We start from the raw sequence: 17,244 nt of genomic DNA on the forward strand, positions 1-17,244 counted from the left end.
TAGAAACTAGCATTGAACGTACTCTAGTTGCATTGGAAAAACCATTAAAAACACAGGCCACAAGGGAGTAATTGTGTTCACATGAATCTTATATTCTGTTGTTCAAAAGATGAAACCTGACCAATGCACACACAGCGGTCAGTGTGACAAACACCCCATAGTCCAAGTGCATCTCTCAAATCTATTTATGCATTCAAAGTTTCAAAATAAAGTACTTGCATATTTACAGTAAGCAGTGATAGTCATTTGACAGACTAGTTGCCGACACTGCTTATTACATCACTGGCAAACATTGCCGTAAGTGAAGTGAGACAATTGATCTAAAAACTAACCTTTTTACAAGGGACAGACAAGTTGAGAAATTAAGATAAATCCATACAACGCATTAGTCAATTTGCATAAATTTCGTTGAAATTTTAAATTAGCAGAATCAACAGTAATAAAGGACAAATTACAATATGGCCTGTATATACACACACATGAACATAAGATATATGCATAAAGAAATGTACACGTGTCAGACACATTACAAATGCTGAGTATTTTTGTATTAATATTTACGACTCAAATGATTTTTGTTCTAAAAATAAATTGACTACAAAAATTAGAGGAGCATTTCACATATTTGAATTGTGTAATTCCAATTACAATCAAGAAAACCACTGAAAAGTTTCATGGAAAGATAAAACCCTACATGAATTGGCAAAAAGTTTGGAATATGAACATGAATGATAAATCTACCCAAAAACTTCACCTTCACCTCTTTAAACACTGAGACCACTGCATGGAAACTCTTGAAATTGGGTAAAACTGGAAAAGGCACAATGGCACAGCATTAATAGAAAGTTTATAGAAAGAAACAATTGGCTAAAATGGAGATTGACCCAAATGGCAAGTATAAACCTAAATTATGAACAAGCAACAACCCAAGTACACACTTTATTACAACACAGATTCTATTTAATAATCAAGGCAAAAGACACTTACAAACATTATATGGACGAGGGGAAAGGGGGGGAGAAACATGAAAAAAAAGTTCCTATAAAAACAAATCTAGCTAACTGACAATTTACAACATTATAGCAGTCGGAAAGTTGTTCTGTGTTTCGAATGAGCAGGCAAATAATTCGTCAAAAGCTGAACTGACTTTAGCACACAGCTACTTCCAAATAAAAGTAAAAAATAAAAGAGCTGTTGGGAATTAAGAGTGAGTGTGTAATATTTGACAGAACTCTCCTCGTGTCCGGAGTCCAGCGCTCTGCGATGCGGGATGCTGTCGGATGAATCCACGTTGCTCCTGACGTCTCTCCTCCTCCTCTTGCGTTCAGCTGAAAGGTGTCAAAACGAAGGTGGCAGTTTGTTTTGGGGCACAGAACCCAGAAACACACACAGATGTTTTTCCCCCTCTACATCTACACACGCTCAGACCGTCCCAGACATACACAGGCATGCAAACATTAAATCAATTTTATAACAGCATCGGCCTAAGGGGCAATTTGTTTCATACTGATTATAGCAATATAGGGTAATACTTAAATGTAATAATTTAGTTTCACATCAGCACAGAATTAGGTACAAAAGTATATTAACTGCAGTCAGGGAGAACAGTGACTACGTTCACATGTGAACACAATGAGATATAGGCAATATCGCGATTCAAATTTAGGCAATTTAAGCTAATAACCGTAGCAAAATGTGGTGGATATTGATTTTAAAATGGCAATAAACATGCATGTAAACACTTTAAATCGCATTATTCCAGTCTGATCAGAGTGTGCATGTGCATGTTTGGGTCCTGAAGAAACTTAAATGTTAATTAAAATTTGGTCGACTATTAGGGGGCATCCCTATAATGCAGTATATACTGATAGTCAAAAACATTGAAATGTTTGCAGGCATTTGAGGCGCATCACCGGGAAAAAATTTAGGCTGATTATCGCGCTGGAAGAGCTTGGCTAGTAACAAGCCTATTGTTATTTGTGCTGTGCACTGGGGTAAGTGAATAATGGCATTAATATGTAAACATCTGGCTGCAATTAAGACGTTACTCTGATTATTGGAAAATATCACATTACTGGTGCACATGTAAATGTAGTCAGTGATAACTGGAAATGCTAAAAACATACAACACTATTTAAGACAAGCCCCTGGAATCAGTGCATCAGTACAGTGTGAAAAGATGACACAAAAGCATAGACATTGGCATGCACAACTATGAAACATGTACTCAACACGACAACTGAGCAAATACTTCACTTTCACTCTGATTACTTGGTCAACTATCATTCTTTCATGAAAATTATAAACCTTATAAACCTCCAGACGCACAATAACTCACATCAAAACTGTAATTCATAAGAGTTGTCAAAATATGTATTAAAGTCACATGAAAATATATGGCTTTTAGTCCCACTGAGACGAATCAATCAAACAACACAAAATCATACAAATCAGCATCTGTATTGTTGACAGCAGATTTTCTAAGTATTTTGTATTTTTAGGGCACATTTTAGCTCCTTTAATGAAGATTAAATGAGATAAGATGAGGATAAAAGGACAATTAAAAATTTGATTATGACTTAAAACAAAAGAACATGCATTCACTTTATTCAGTTGAATTGCATAAACTAGAAGTTAGACGATATGCATTGCATAATTCCTGCATTATGATACTGATTTGACTTTATATTGGTTGATTGGTTTGTCTCACTGGGTATAAAACATGTATGACCTCTTATGGCTTTAAACAAGGTTAACTCATAGTAATTGAATTTTTTTTTTTTTTTTTTTTTGGCTTGTTGCACAAAATCAAGTTCACAAGTAAATTATAATTCTATAAGCAGAAGTGATCCAGGTCATTAGTGCTAATTTTTTACACTTCATATCTATTTCTAATTTAATACTGTCACATCTAAAAATGAGTAAAACAGAACATTCAAATTTAATGTCGCCAAAACAATCCTTCAGTCATGGGTAATGATGACTTGACTCATCTACACATGGTTAACTACTTAAAAGATACTACATTTTATTTTGCCTTTTACTGATTTTTTTTTTTTTTTTTTTTAAACGGTCATTCAATCATTTAAGTTTCTTTAGAGCAGTTAACTAGTCAATTACAAATAAACTAAATTAAATGAGTTCTGCATTTTTGCTACAACAGGAAAAATCGTATTATTTCCCCCATAGAGAACAACTTTTTGTGAAGCACATAATAAAATATACAGTGTCCACTGCACCTCTGAGAATAAGCATCAAATCCACATTTCGATTGTGATTACCCCTCAATTTTATTTTTAAGATGCAATGATCATTTACAGTTTTCTACCATTGAGTTTATGCATAATGTGACCTAGAAGCTAAGTTTCTAGGAATTGATCAAAAAAATAAAATAAAAGGCAAATGAATGACAAGCTTGATTCTAGTGATTCGGTGGACACTGGAGTTACAGTACACAGGGTTGGACAAATAATTCAGAAACGAATTATTCTTTTGAGCATCTGTTAGTCACAAGAGAAATGGACATGAAATAAAACGCACTGAAGATGTGATTTCTTATTAAAACATTAGCCTGTGTCTTACTATAGCCATTTTCATAGGTCTCAGCCCATTTTACTACAGAAATGTCAAAAATATTAATTTTACTTTAGACATTAACACATGAAACCTCTCACACTGAATTAAGGATATCACAGTTTAGTTGGTTTGGAATGACAATTATTAGTACAACCTGTAACTACCACAAAAACATAAGTTTGTCCAATCCTGTGACAGAATCTTATAAAGCACAATACTGAACAGAGGAAAAGGGGATGGGGATTAAACCGTTCAATATGTCAGGACCATTACTTGAGAAAAACCTACACAAACAACCTTGGAAAACAGTCATTTCCGCAGATTAACCCCATACAGATGGACACTACATCCAAATATCCCAATAAACCCAATGTAACAGGGCTGTACGCACGGAGCAAATGCTTTACTCTTTACTCAATCTCACCTGATCTACAATGCTGTCTTTAATGTCGGGCTCAGACTACGCAATATTTTTGTCTGTTATGATAGTCACTGTATCAGATTGTGATCTTAACTCCTAAATTCTTCTGTCGTGGACAAGAAACATGTCAGACTACATGTCTCACAACCAATCATCACTTGCCACCTTTAACAATGTACATGATGTCATTCAGAAGGCGGAACTATCAAATGACTTTCGGAAACAAGAGCGTAAACATTGGGATGTTATCTTAAAGGGATAGTTCACCCAAAAATAAATCTTCTGGCATTTACTCGCCTTGATGTTGTTCCAAACCTGTATGAGTTTCTTTCCTCGGTTGAATACAAAAGATATTTTGAAGAATGTTGGTAATCAGACAGTTGAAGTTAGCCATATACTTTGATGGTAGGGAAAAAAAAAAATACTATGGAAGTCAATGGCTACCATCAACTGTCTGGTTACCAAAATATCATGTCAAAAAAATATCAAAATATATTTTATGTTCAACAGAGAAAAGAAACTCATACAGGTTTGGAACAACAGGAAGGCGAGTAAATTACAATATTTATTTTTGGGCGAACTATCCCTTTAATGCCAATTCCAGCATTAAAGTGCCTCTGCTATGATTCGCTAGGTATCATGATCCGTCCTGGTAGCCATAGTCTTTTGGACACGATGTCGGTTGTCATCTATGATGACACTATACAAGATAAAAAGGTAGTTTTTCACGTCTCGACGGCCATTGGCGTTTACGAACCACCACGGCTCCCTACGCCAAACGGATCGTGCCAAAATCGGGCTGATATTATGTAGTCTGAACCCGGCATAAGAGATGGCATGCATGTATTAAAAGTGCAAGGTAAATTCTGCAGCTAATGGCTTTGGAACCCAATACTCTTTCCCTGATTAGTGTTGCTGCAATTATAGATTGTACATTAAAGTTAACAGTTGATAATACAGAAAAAAAAAAAAAAAGAAAAAAAAAAGAAAAAAAAAGACCACCCGATTAATTGGCAATTTCAGAATTGTTTGGCTAGGAGGCCAGAACAACAATTTGGTTCAAGTTTTTCTTGCCAGAATTACATGAAACAAAATTGACAAAGTAATTGTGCTTAAGTTTATGCATTTACAATGATTGCAATCTATTTGCTAAAAATAAGTTTTAGTTTCATAATTTTGTCTATGGACAGTTATGATAACGTCTATGCATCTAAAATCAAATGTATGTGAGGTCACTCACAATGGATCACACATGATATTATGGTGTCCTGAGCATTTACATACAGTACAAAACGTAGCCTGTAGGAAACAGTCACACAGAGCTATGAAGCAACAGGCCACAAGTGAGACAGTGACAGTAATGTGTCTCAGTCAGAGATTTAACTAAGACCAACAGGGTTTGAACTGAGGACATGCTACATAAATTTAAATACTGACTGTGAAAATATTTATTAAATACTGGTTGCATATTAAATAAAAGCAATCGTAAATCATTACAAACATGAGTATGTTTACCGATTGAACAAAAATAAAAATAAAAAAAACGTTAAAATGTTCACTTTGGAAAAGCTATAGCAGTTCTTCTCCATTCATAAAAGCACTAAGGGAGATATATTAATATGTAAGGCATAACTTTGTATTATCTGCATTCTGACATTGCAGATCTGTAGTTTTATTTTACAGTTAAAACAAATGCTTGAGTGAGTTAAGTGTAAATGGTGAAGAACTGCTACATCTGATTTATCTGAGGTGTAACATTAACAAACATGGAAAATAAATGAATAACGAATTGATGTCAGCTGAGAAAATGTCAAATTCAGATAAATTAACTTTTAAGATGGAAAAACTTTACTACTAAAACCCTGCACATGACTTTAAACCTTGCAGGAATACTAGGACGCACAATGACGTCTGAATACCCTTCACAGTAAAAGACATTTAACTTGCTCTGACAGAAGACATTCAGAATGCTTTTCTGAAATTATACTGTACAGATAAGACTAAATACTTCATTCATAAGGCACAACATGAAAAAATTTGATATGGCCAACACCATGCACAACTCAACCTGACATAAGACTACAAGCAAACGTATTTTTAAATGCCAAAGCAGATCAATTTGACTCCATTCATTTGTTTTTCACAACATTCAGTTCAATGTGGAACTAAACACTAGGAAAACCATTATGTCAATATCAAATCTGCCTACAGGAATGTCAATGCACAACCTGAGAAACATGATTTTGCTCATTCACTGAAATCAGTAAATGTTTCAATGTGAAATACAAACATTCATTTTCTCTCATCCAACTACAACCAAATTTCTCTTCACATTTATGATTACAGGTGGAATTTATATTTCAGAATTGCAACCCTAAAGACATGCAATACATCCTGAATTTTTGTGTCAAACAATTAGTCAATTAGGCAAAGTATGCTTTCTGTTTGACCTTGACAAAATTGGCATAGTCTTTAAACTTGCAGCAAATCTCAAGCTAAAATGGACAGATACTAAAGTGCAATATTTATGAAAGGCATTGTTTTTTTTGTTTTTTTTAAACATTTAAATACACATAAAATCCCTCCAAAGACAAACTGGATTGTGCACAACACAATGGCTTTTTTCTATAACAGTGCCGGACAGTTTATAGTTTCTGGAGCTGATACTGTACAATAAATGGCTTCATGACCGGTACACATATTTAAAGGATCAGAGTACTCAGATCATGCTACATCCATAAAATAAAAGAGAAAAAAAAAATAGATTAGCCGTAGGGAAAATTACAGTACTTTGTCACATTGTAGGATCAAAGGCTCACCTTTTCCGATCACCTACCTGTGATATCCCAGACTCTGCAGGATAAGATGCAAGTACATCTGAATCCTGAAGGAAAAGAGAAAGACAGACAGACAGAGAAACAAACAGGATACACACCTTCCTCTCCAACTAACGGTGGCGATATTCCCTTTCACGTTCTCGGTCTCTCTCGCGGTCACGGTCTCGCTCGCGATGGCGGTCTCTCTCTCGGCTACGCTCCCGGTAATAGTCCTCGTGCCGGTCTCGGCTGCGAGACTTGTGCCGGCGGTTCTTTTCACGAGAGCGACTGTGGTCCCTCTCCCTGGACCTTTCCCGTCTGCTAAAGGGTGAAAAGCATTAAAGAGAATATTTATTAATGTAAATATATAATGTAAATGTAACTTAAATTATTATATAAATTATTTCATGCATGCAAATTTAAAATCCATTCACTAAATTAATGCACTGATGCAAACAATTCATGCACTAATTTAATGCATTGAGGCAAACTGAAAATGCATGAAGTAAATTAATTCAACAGAAAAAAAACAGGGCAAGACTATTTTTCCATCTGGATTTGATAAGATCATGAAAAAGAACATGTTAAGCTCTGATATTATTGGTTGATTTTACTAGGGCTGCGCAACTTTCAAAACTGAACTGAGAATGCCCATTCAATCCTTATTTGGTTCCCATCCCTGATTTTTACCTGCCCTTGGTAAAATCAGCAAAAAGTGGTCTTAAAACACATTTCACTTAAGACGAAAGATCATGCAAAAATTAATCATCCTCCACAACAAAAACAAAAATCCCATGCAGATAGACAAGATATTTACCCCGAACCAGATCCATAGGATTTGGATTCAATTCCATGTAAGCAATCCTGCAGTGAGCTGATGAGAACCTTACAGCGGTCATCAGCGGAAACCTTCGACTGCTTGATTAGAGAGATGGCCGTCACCAGAGTCTCTATCGCACTGCCGTAATCAGCTGCAAAATTATTATATTTAGTTTTTTTTTTAAAGCCATGTCAATGGTGAGAACAAAGTGAATAACTAAAGTCATACAATTAAACAAACATTTAAAGTCCCCCTGTGGTGAAAATCAAGCTGTTGTGATCGTCAACGAGTGGATTTCTGAGCTGAGTGAGTAGAGGCGGGGCTAATTTGCATAATCATAGAACCGCATATATTAAATGAGGCAAGGGTGTAGAGTTATATTCAAACTATTTTAAGGCATGAAGAAATTAAGGATTGTCATTTTGGTGATCAAAGATGAGTTTTAAGGGATAAAATTATTGACTACAGGGGGACTTTAAGATTTAAACTAGACAATTTGAAAATACATTCAGGTGATGCATTAAATACACCAGCCATATTCCTAAATAAAACGTTGAATATTAACATTAAAAACAATGCAGTCCTGTTTGTTTAACAGTTATTGGAATTTGACAAAAAAGGCATGATGACAAGGAAGGTTATTTAACCTTTCAATAAATGATCACGTGTGAATCTTGAAATGACAAGCGGCACCTAGTAAACAACTTGATGTGTGGCTTTGAAATTGCAAAAAAAATAAATAAATTCAAATACTAGGATTTATTTATATAACTTAGCTGCAAAAAAAGACAATTTACCACCATACAAACCAAAACTAAACCACGTTCGCACCTGCGCTCGCATCCGACACAGCCCTTGAGATAGCACTACTGGAGATTGCTCGGTTACGATTCATGATCTCCTCGAACTCTGCTTCGCTCAGAGGAGTGCGAGACGCATCCATGTCCCTACAAGAGAAAAAGCAATTGCATTAAGATACGCAAACTAAAAGCATAAGTCAGAATAAAACAAATGCACCGAGGGCCAAATTCACACAAAGTGCAGCAGTGCTGTTAAGGCTGAATCATATTGCATTGCATCACGTTAAAATTAGCGATGCACCAACAGTTCGGCAACCAAATATATTCAGCTGAAACAGTAAGAAAAAAATATGTTTGGTTTCGGCGGGCCAAAATAATTGATTGAAAATGTTTTGATAGTGTAAGCATCTATTTTGTGCACACAATGTGGATAAACTGTGAGGATGCATTTTACCAAAACCAAAAATTAACAATATTTAAAATGTTGCCGAAGAACTTTTACTAGGACTCATTTATCACCTGAGAACACGAGACCCTGAACAGCATTAAGTTAAAATTACTGTAACTTTATATTTGGATTTCGTTTTCTGTGTTTCGGTGCATCACTAGTTGAAAAATCACTGCAGAAATGCTGCACACTCAACACTCAAGCCTGAAACGAAGGTCCCATTTCGGGATCCTGGTCTCAGCGGACGGTTACATCACTAACCCTTGATCACTTGTATTGTGCAAGTGCTGCCCAGAGTTTTTCACATCAACCAACCCCTCGTTTATCCAGGGCTCAAAGCCACATACTACAGGGGGTCTGAAGTTACTGAAGAAAGGCCAGAGAGGAGATTCAGGGTCAGTTTGAGGCTACACATTTTTTTTTTTTTTTTACCAACATTGCCCAATTCTGGAGTATGTATTAGGTAGTATGCAGTAGGGCTGCACGATTAACTGGAATAAAACCCATTTTGCAATATATCGCTTAGTGCGATTTAACTAAATGCATTGCATTCTTCAGAGTGACAGTGTTTTTACACTAGCAGCTTTGCACGCAATAAATATTTGAATTGTAATTTATACAGTTGTGCATTAAAAAATGTTGGTTACACTATTTTAAGGTGTAATTATATACTTAAGTACTGAGTAATTTTAATTAACATGTACTTACTATAGGCTAGGATTAGGTTGAGGGTTAGTTGCATGTAATTATGCATAATTTACTGTTATTACTATGGTGAGTACATGTAACATGTAAAAAGGACACTGTAAAAAAAAAAAGTGTAACCACATTTTTTTTAATACTTCAATGTTACAATGTAATTATTTTAATAACATTTTAAATTTAATATTTAATAACTAAATACTAAAATAGTCATCATATAGAAGTATTCTTATTATTGTTACAGTTACAATGATAATCTCAAATTTCAGGCCAAAATTGTGCAGCCCTACAAACAAGCACAACAAACCCGCAGCTTAACAAAACAAAACAACAACAACAACAACAAAACTCCCTCATTTTAAATATTGCAAATGTTTTTTATAGATATAGCATTTTTTATATACAGATAAATTATAATTAAATTAAATAGTGCAGCCCTAGTATATAGTCAACAACAAATGAGACAATTCAGTTTCCACCAATAAGACCTGAGATCTCATTACAGTACAGTGAAGGTGAGGCGTTTATTACCTGCCACCCGGGCCGTAGTCTCGGTCATAAGGAGGAGGGCGGCCGTAGGGGTCGCCGGGTGGAGGACCCCTGCCGTCGGACGGTGGCATATTGTTGTTTCCAGGTGGAGGGAAAAAGGCTGGGTTGACGTGAGGAGCTGGTGGTGGACCTCCAGGTGGAGGTCCCTGCATGTGAGGTGGAGGTGCAAGGCCAAGCGGGGGTCCTAAGGGCCCAGGTGGACGGGGTGGGAAGGGTCCGGGAGGGGGTGGACCTTGTTGAGGTGGTGGGGGGCCTGGGGGAGGCCCGTATCCTGGTGGAGGCGGGCCAGGAGGCATCGGACCCATTGGAGGTTGACCAAACTGACCAGGAAAAATGACAGGAGGTGGAGGGCGGTCTCCTCTGTGAGGAGGTCCACCGAGAGGCGGCGGTAGACCTTGTCCTGGTGGAGGGGGGCCTGGGGGTCCCGGAGGCCCAGGTGGGCCAGAGGGAGGACGCGGTGGTCCTTGCATACCTGTAAAAAAGGGAAAATGATCATTAACAACTTGCATTTTGAGGACAGACTGCATAAGGAAAGTGGGGCAGGGATTCTCAAACCGCTTTTTCAGCAAAACCCCTTTGACCTAAAATTCAATTCAATTATACATTTATTTGTATAGCGCTTTTCACAATACACATCATTTCAAAGCAGCTTTACATTGCATGTAAAATTTGAAGAGTCTACATTACAATTTAGAGTGATCTGTTATCAGAGGTAACTGTCTAAAATATATTCTCCCTGAGATTTTAAAGTTAATATTTGTATGATTCAACACCACATTTTCATGTTCACGGTTCTCGGGCATTGGTCTAATGACATGCAGCAAAATTCCTTTATAGTAATTGCTATTTAAATTTTATTTTAAAATTATTAAATTTTTAGCAAGTTCTTTATTTTGATTGTTGGTTATTTTTATGATTGATTGACCTTACGACAGATAAATTACTGACATCCTAAATAGCCAACCAAATCGCTGCACTGAGATGCCATGGTGCTTTCCTGAAATCAGCCAGTAATTGGTGGATCAAATCATTTTTAAATTCCACTTTTCTCCATCAAGTAAAAATACTATGCGAAAAGCGTATGCATTTAGGCAGTTTTCATTAACACTAGATCCAATTTAGGAAATTACTTTGAATTTGAGGAGAACTTGGTTTATTTCCATCTCCATCTACACTTAGGGTGAACATCTGTATACTAAAATCTTCATCCAAGATTTTGAGCATTTGTTGATTTCATCTTGTGTGTGGATTATTTAATTTTTTTTGAAAAACAGAAGCATGCTGAATGGACTCCGGTATGAATCTCCAGTTTCAACAGCTCTGATAAGTAATAAATGAGACGTGCAACCGAAAAGAACTATTTTCAGAAAAGCACATTCTTTACCCCCGATTGCATCTGCAAAGATATCTGTAATAGCCGCTTTCCGACCAAGTAGTTATAGGAACTGTCCACTTCTAAACAGTTCTAAGAACTACTCTCCCCCAAACTCGGTTTTGCTGTTTGCGTTCGCACTGGCCAAGTGGCCATAGGAACTGGTAGGAGGGGTAAGGGAGTGACGCAAGCACGGTGACTTTTATTTTGACGGCGCGACGGACCTTTATTTTGGCGGCGCTGAGAACGCCAGAGCAAACAATGCTTGCATTCTCTGTGTTTATTAGTTAGCAATCTGTCTAACAGTACTGTTTAATATCTTATTAGATAGAACTGTTATAGAAAGTAGACAGTATATGAAAAAAGGTTATTAGCCTATGCCGTGTGGTTGATGTCCAGTGTTGCTAGCTGAGCAGATAAACAATCATGTTTGGCTTGGTCCCCTCAAAGTTACGTTGGATTTTCTCTTCAGCATAAAGGTTTAGAGACCCATCTATCACTGTTTTCCATGTTTTATAGTTAGTTTATGGAGTAAATATATAGGCTATAATCTGTGTGTTTACATTCTATCTCTTTTAAAAATGGCGGGTGCTGGTGTTCCGCGTGCGTTCGGTCAATCAGCGAACACTAACGTCACGGGTAGTTCCTATAGTGCTGGTTTAGACCCTACTCTGAAGTAGGACCCAAATTAGTTCCTACAAATGGAGTTCCTAGAACTAAAATCGTTCCTAGTTCCTGCGGTGCGAACACGCCGACATCCGGGTACTTTAGCCAATAGTTCTAGGAACTGTGAAAAGGTTCCTCCGGTCGGAAAGCGGCTAATGTTTTTGAGGTCGACTGTCCCAACTTCTTTTCTCCTTGTGATTTCACCATTTTCTTGTCTTCTAGGTTACATTTAGAGTTCCAACAAAACCTGATACAAAAGTTTGTCCTTGATTTTGCACAAAAGATAAACTGTATAGTGATACATCAGCGAGCATTGTCATTATGTTTGATAAACATAGAAAGAGTATCCACACTTGAAAAGCAGTGGACATGGTTAAGTAACCGCTGTCATAAGGTCAAGTATTAGCATTTCATTAAACTTACAAACCACTTGCAGTTTTCTCACAAACCTCATTTTAGGACCCTAATTTAGAGATTTGTACCTGGAAAGTGTGGTGGAGGTCCACCAGGTCCAACTGGGCCAGGGAAGCGGTCTCCACCGGGGCCAGGTTGACCCGGGAAGCGCCCTCGACCCCTGCCGAGAGGGAAGCCACTGCGACCTCCTCCTGGAGGCCCAGCCTTGCCCTCTCCAGACATCTGGCCTGACTGTGTGCCTGGGTGGGCAAAAACTGATTTTATTAGAATTGCAACACACACATACACCAGTGATTTGACAAAACCATGTTCAATCAATAGCCGCTTTCCGACCGGAGGAACCTTTTCACAGTTCCTAGAACTATTGGCTAAAGTACCCGGATGTCGGCGTGTTCGCACCGCAGGAACTAGGAATGATTTTAGTTCTAGGAACTCCATTTGGAGGAACTAATTTGGGTCCTACTTCAGAGTAGGGTCTAAACCAGCACTATAGGAACTATCCGTGACGTTAGTGTTCGCTGATTGACCGAACGCACGCGGAACACCAGCACCCGCCATTTTTAAAACGGCTAGAATGTAACACAGATTATAGCCTATATATTTACTCCATAAACTAACTATAAAACATGGAAAACAGTGATAGATGGGTCTCTAAACCTTTATGCTGAAGAGAAAATCCAACGCAACTTTGAGGGGACCAAGTCAAACATGATTATGTTTATCTGCCCAGCTAGCAACACTGGACATCAACCACACGGCATAGGCTAATAACCTTTTTTTCATATACTGTCTACTTTCTATAACAGTTCTATCTAATAACATGTTAAACAGTACTGTTAGACAGATTGCTAACTAATAAACACAGATAAGAGAATGCGAGCATTATTTGCTCTGGCGTTCTCAGCGCCGCCAAAATAAAGGTCCGTCGCGCCGTCAAAATAAAAGTCACCGTGCTTGCGTCACTCCCTTACCCCTCCTACCAGTTCCTATGGCCACTTGGCCAGTGCGAACGCAAACAGCAAAACCGAGTTTGGGGGAGAGTAGTTCTTAGAACTGTTTAGAAGTGGACAGTTCCTAGAACTAAGTTCCTGTAACTACTTGGTCGGAAAGCGGCTAATAAGTTTGAGTAAATGGAAACTGTCGAATCATCTGCGAATTATGGTCTTACTTTTTCGCGACTGCATCTCAAACTGGCTGAGCGACTGTTTGTTGCAAGGAGTGACGATCGGGTTTTGTCCGTGCAGCTCCCGTTTAGACAGCAGATCCATCAGCTTCCTGGACGAGGAATCTGAACCCACGCAGACCAGCGCAAACCTGTTGAGCACAGAGCGGATGAGAAACGGTCGTAAGAAAATAATCTCTTTGCAGGAAATCGATCAAGTCACGGAGCTCCAGATGCCAAAGCTTAGACTATTGATGGAGACGACAAAGCAGAGATGCCAGCAGAACAACTAACGATTACACTCATAACTCATTTTTATACTGTTTTTGACCAGTGACCTCATACACAGCTGTTTGCCTCTTCATCTTCAGACAGTCTGCCCAAAAACATTCAGTTGGGCACTTTCAAGCTCTTTCTAATTAGCTCATCCAGTTATCAAATCCTCTAGCGACTCCCTACTAGTGGCATAGCCTGTTTTGAAACATTTATCACATGCTGAAGGCCAAAGAAAAGATTACTAGGTGCAAGTTCAGCTAAGGTGAGGCCGACAGTGTCACTGTGCATTGTCTCTTTGTTGCCCACATTCTGAAGGTCAAAAGAAGAGCTTACTATCGTCATGCAGCTGCAAGTTCATGGCAAGTTCAGGTTAAGGGAGACGTACAGTGTAAATCACAGAGGCTGTTCATATATTATGCAAATATGTTTGAAATGTCCAAATAAAAATATACAATAAACCCCAAACCATAATGCTTTAAAAAGATAGCGGTCAACCAATTTGGGTTGTTAAAAGTTCGGTGCAGATTATCTAGAAAGCCATGCAGTTGAAAGCCCAAACAGGGCTGATCTCTACATTTACTAACCTAGGCAGTGACGTGCTGACGAAACAGACTTGACTTACCCCTTTGACTGGCCATTTGCTCTATTCTCAAAAAACTTTATCTCCAGCACATCATTGATGCCTATGGAGCGAATCGCATCTGTCAAATCTTCATCAGTGGTCCACTGTAAAGAGGAAAGCACAACGTCACAATCTGAACACTGGAAAATAATACAAACAAACAAACAAATTTTATATTATATATATATATATATATATATATATATATATATATATATATATATATATATAAAAATACACATACGCAGAGTAACGGGCAAAAGTGATGGTATTTGTTAATGACCGTACAAGTTTGATTAAACTTTGTTATTTACTATATATATATATATTTTTTTTTTTTTAAGGGCTATGAAAAGATTAATCACATCCAAATTAAAAGTTTGTGTTTACATAATATATGTGTGTACTGTGTATAATTATTTTGTATATATATATATATATATATAAATACACACACATGTATGTATTTAAGAAATATTTGCGTGTATATACTGTATACATTTATATATAATTTATATTATATATAAATATTTTATATATAAATAATTTTTTCTTAAATATATACATGTAAGTGTGTGGATTTATATATACAAAATTATACACAGTACACACATATGTTATGTAAACACAAACTTCTATTTTGGATGCGATTAATCTTTTCACAGACAGACATTTATATATATATATATATATATATATATATACATATATATAGAGAGAGAGAGAGAGAGAGAGATAGACTGAATATCATGGTTTCAATGTGTTCCAGCTTCCAACTGTTTTTAACATCGATAAGAAAAAATTTCTTGAGCATCAAATCATCATGTTAGAATGATTTCTGAAGGATCATGTGACACTGAAGACTGGAGTAATGATGCTGAAAATTCAGCTTTGATCACCGGAATAAATTTGCTTTTATAAAATATTCAAATAGAAAATATTTCTCTTAACCTGTAAAAAAAATATTCCACAATATTACTGTTTTTAATGTATATTGATCAAATAAATGCAGCTTTGTTGAGCATTAACATACTTTTTAACAGCATATACAAACTTATTTAAAACTTTTGACCAGTAGTCTATATAGATTCTGTGAGCAAAATATTGTGGAGATGCCAATGATCATCATGTCAAGATATTTAGTAAATGAAGAGGTACAAGACGAACCCATGTGAGGTTGCCGATGTACAGAGCGATTCTTTTTCCAGTGTAGGTGTAGACGACGTTAGGGGGAGCTCCTTTGGAGCCCTCATTGCCTCCAGGTGCAGGAAGGTTATCCAGGTAATCTCGGTCCTCAGGTGCGTCCCCGTTGTTGGCAGATGGCGAGATTACATCATCATACAGGTCAATCTGCTCATGGGCAGGATAATCTGATTCCTGTATAAGGAAATGGACAGAAATATGACAGAAACTCAACCATGAGCAAATTCTGACCTACACTGAAAGAAATCAAGCATAATTTACAGTATTATGGGTAATATCAATAAAGAGAATCGAAATTTAAATTAGAGTAACAAAATAATAAAATGTTTAAAATACGGCCCCTTTATGAAAAACGCTAAAGTGCATATAACATTATTTAAAGCACTCAATAAGGGAACCTTAAAAGCAAATACTTGTAAATAAAGTAAATATCGTGATCAATCTGATTCCCTGCTTCCAAATTCAATTTGCATTTTATTAAAATGCCCGGTCCGTGGGAAAATAAAACCTGCAACAACCAACTGAGTTCATTTATGAGTGTTACATACAACGTGCACATGTTTGAGGTAGCATTTATTGATCATAACTACTAATCTGCCCAGTTGACGCGATATTATGCCTCGCGCTAGGCCTGCTGTATTTGCACGAGACCACAAACAATGAACGCACGAGACGCAGAGTTCGTTTCGCGCCACACACACGCGTTCCAAATGCATACTAACATAGAACAGACATTATTTCGGTAAACAACTACAAATAAGATATATAACCATTTTAATCTCTATATTAGCGTATACACAAACGCGGCTCGATAGCTATCGTTACCTGCTAGAGTTAGCAGACGCCCCAGTTCCTCCGAGAGCTGCATGTTACTATGGAGCTCTCTTTAATCTTTATGTGCAACACGTAAGATATATATTATTAAGCTAATCTGCATGTTTAAAGTAAACCAACCTGATTAAATTCCTCTTCTACATCAGCGTAAATATCGATGTGGTCAACACCGTCCGCCATTTTCTGTTTCCCTCCTCCTCCTCGGTCCTCGCGTGAAGAAGAGAGACGCCGTGAAGTCAGAAGCACGCGGAAAAAAGAAGAGCCTGTAGAGCGATACACAATTTCAAAATAAAGTTTGAGTTTTTTTCTCTTAACCCTCACGCTCTTTTGCTGTTGAGATTCACTTTAAATGATCTGTATTTGTGGTTCTTAGTGTATAAAACTGTGTATAAATTTAACAATAGACATTTCAAAATTAACAAATTATATTCCATTCAAATGTTATTAATATGGTCCTCTGCTCTGTCCCATTTGATAGCGATAGCTATTATTGAAACTTTTCATCTAGTTGACTAGATGAAATTATATTAGTTTTTAAAAAAGTAATTCCGACTTTTTATCTC

General features: G+C 37.0%; 1 protein-coding gene across 6 annotated transcripts; it reads right to left on the minus strand.

The window, feature by feature from the left end:
• Positions 1-926: 926 nt before the first annotated feature.
• Positions 927-16,907, minus strand: cpsf6 (cleavage and polyadenylation specific factor 6). 6 transcript variants are annotated; one of them, XM_084111161.1, is made up of 11 exons: positions 16,802-16,907; positions 15,812-16,021; positions 14,645-14,748; positions 13,753-13,898; positions 12,653-12,823; positions 10,115-10,604; positions 9,143-9,247; positions 8,465-8,580; positions 7,631-7,784; positions 6,933-7,131; positions 927-1,328 (listed from the first exon to the last, which is right to left on the minus strand). In XM_084111161.1, the coding sequence occupies exons 1-10, from the start codon at positions 16,859-16,861 to the stop codon at positions 6,945-6,947; spliced, it is 1,743 nt and encodes a 580-aa protein (XP_083967287.1). In that variant the 5' UTR covers positions 16,862-16,907; the 3' UTR covers positions 927-1,328; positions 6,933-6,944. The 6 variants fall into 6 exon arrangements, 4 of the variants coding, with proteins under 4 accessions (XP_083967287.1, XP_083967286.1, XP_083967289.1 ...); XM_084111160.1 differs by having other exon boundaries at positions 6,933-7,134; XR_014605761.1 differs by lacking the exon at positions 927-1,328 and adding an exon at positions 5,431-6,726 and having other exon boundaries at positions 6,834-7,134.
• Positions 16,908-17,244: the final 337 nt, after the last annotated feature.

This window comes from Abramis brama (assembly GCF_963993115.1).
Source record: "Abramis brama genome assembly, chromosome: 4".
NCBI lineage: Eukaryota > Metazoa > Chordata > Actinopteri > Cypriniformes > Leuciscidae > Abramis > Abramis brama.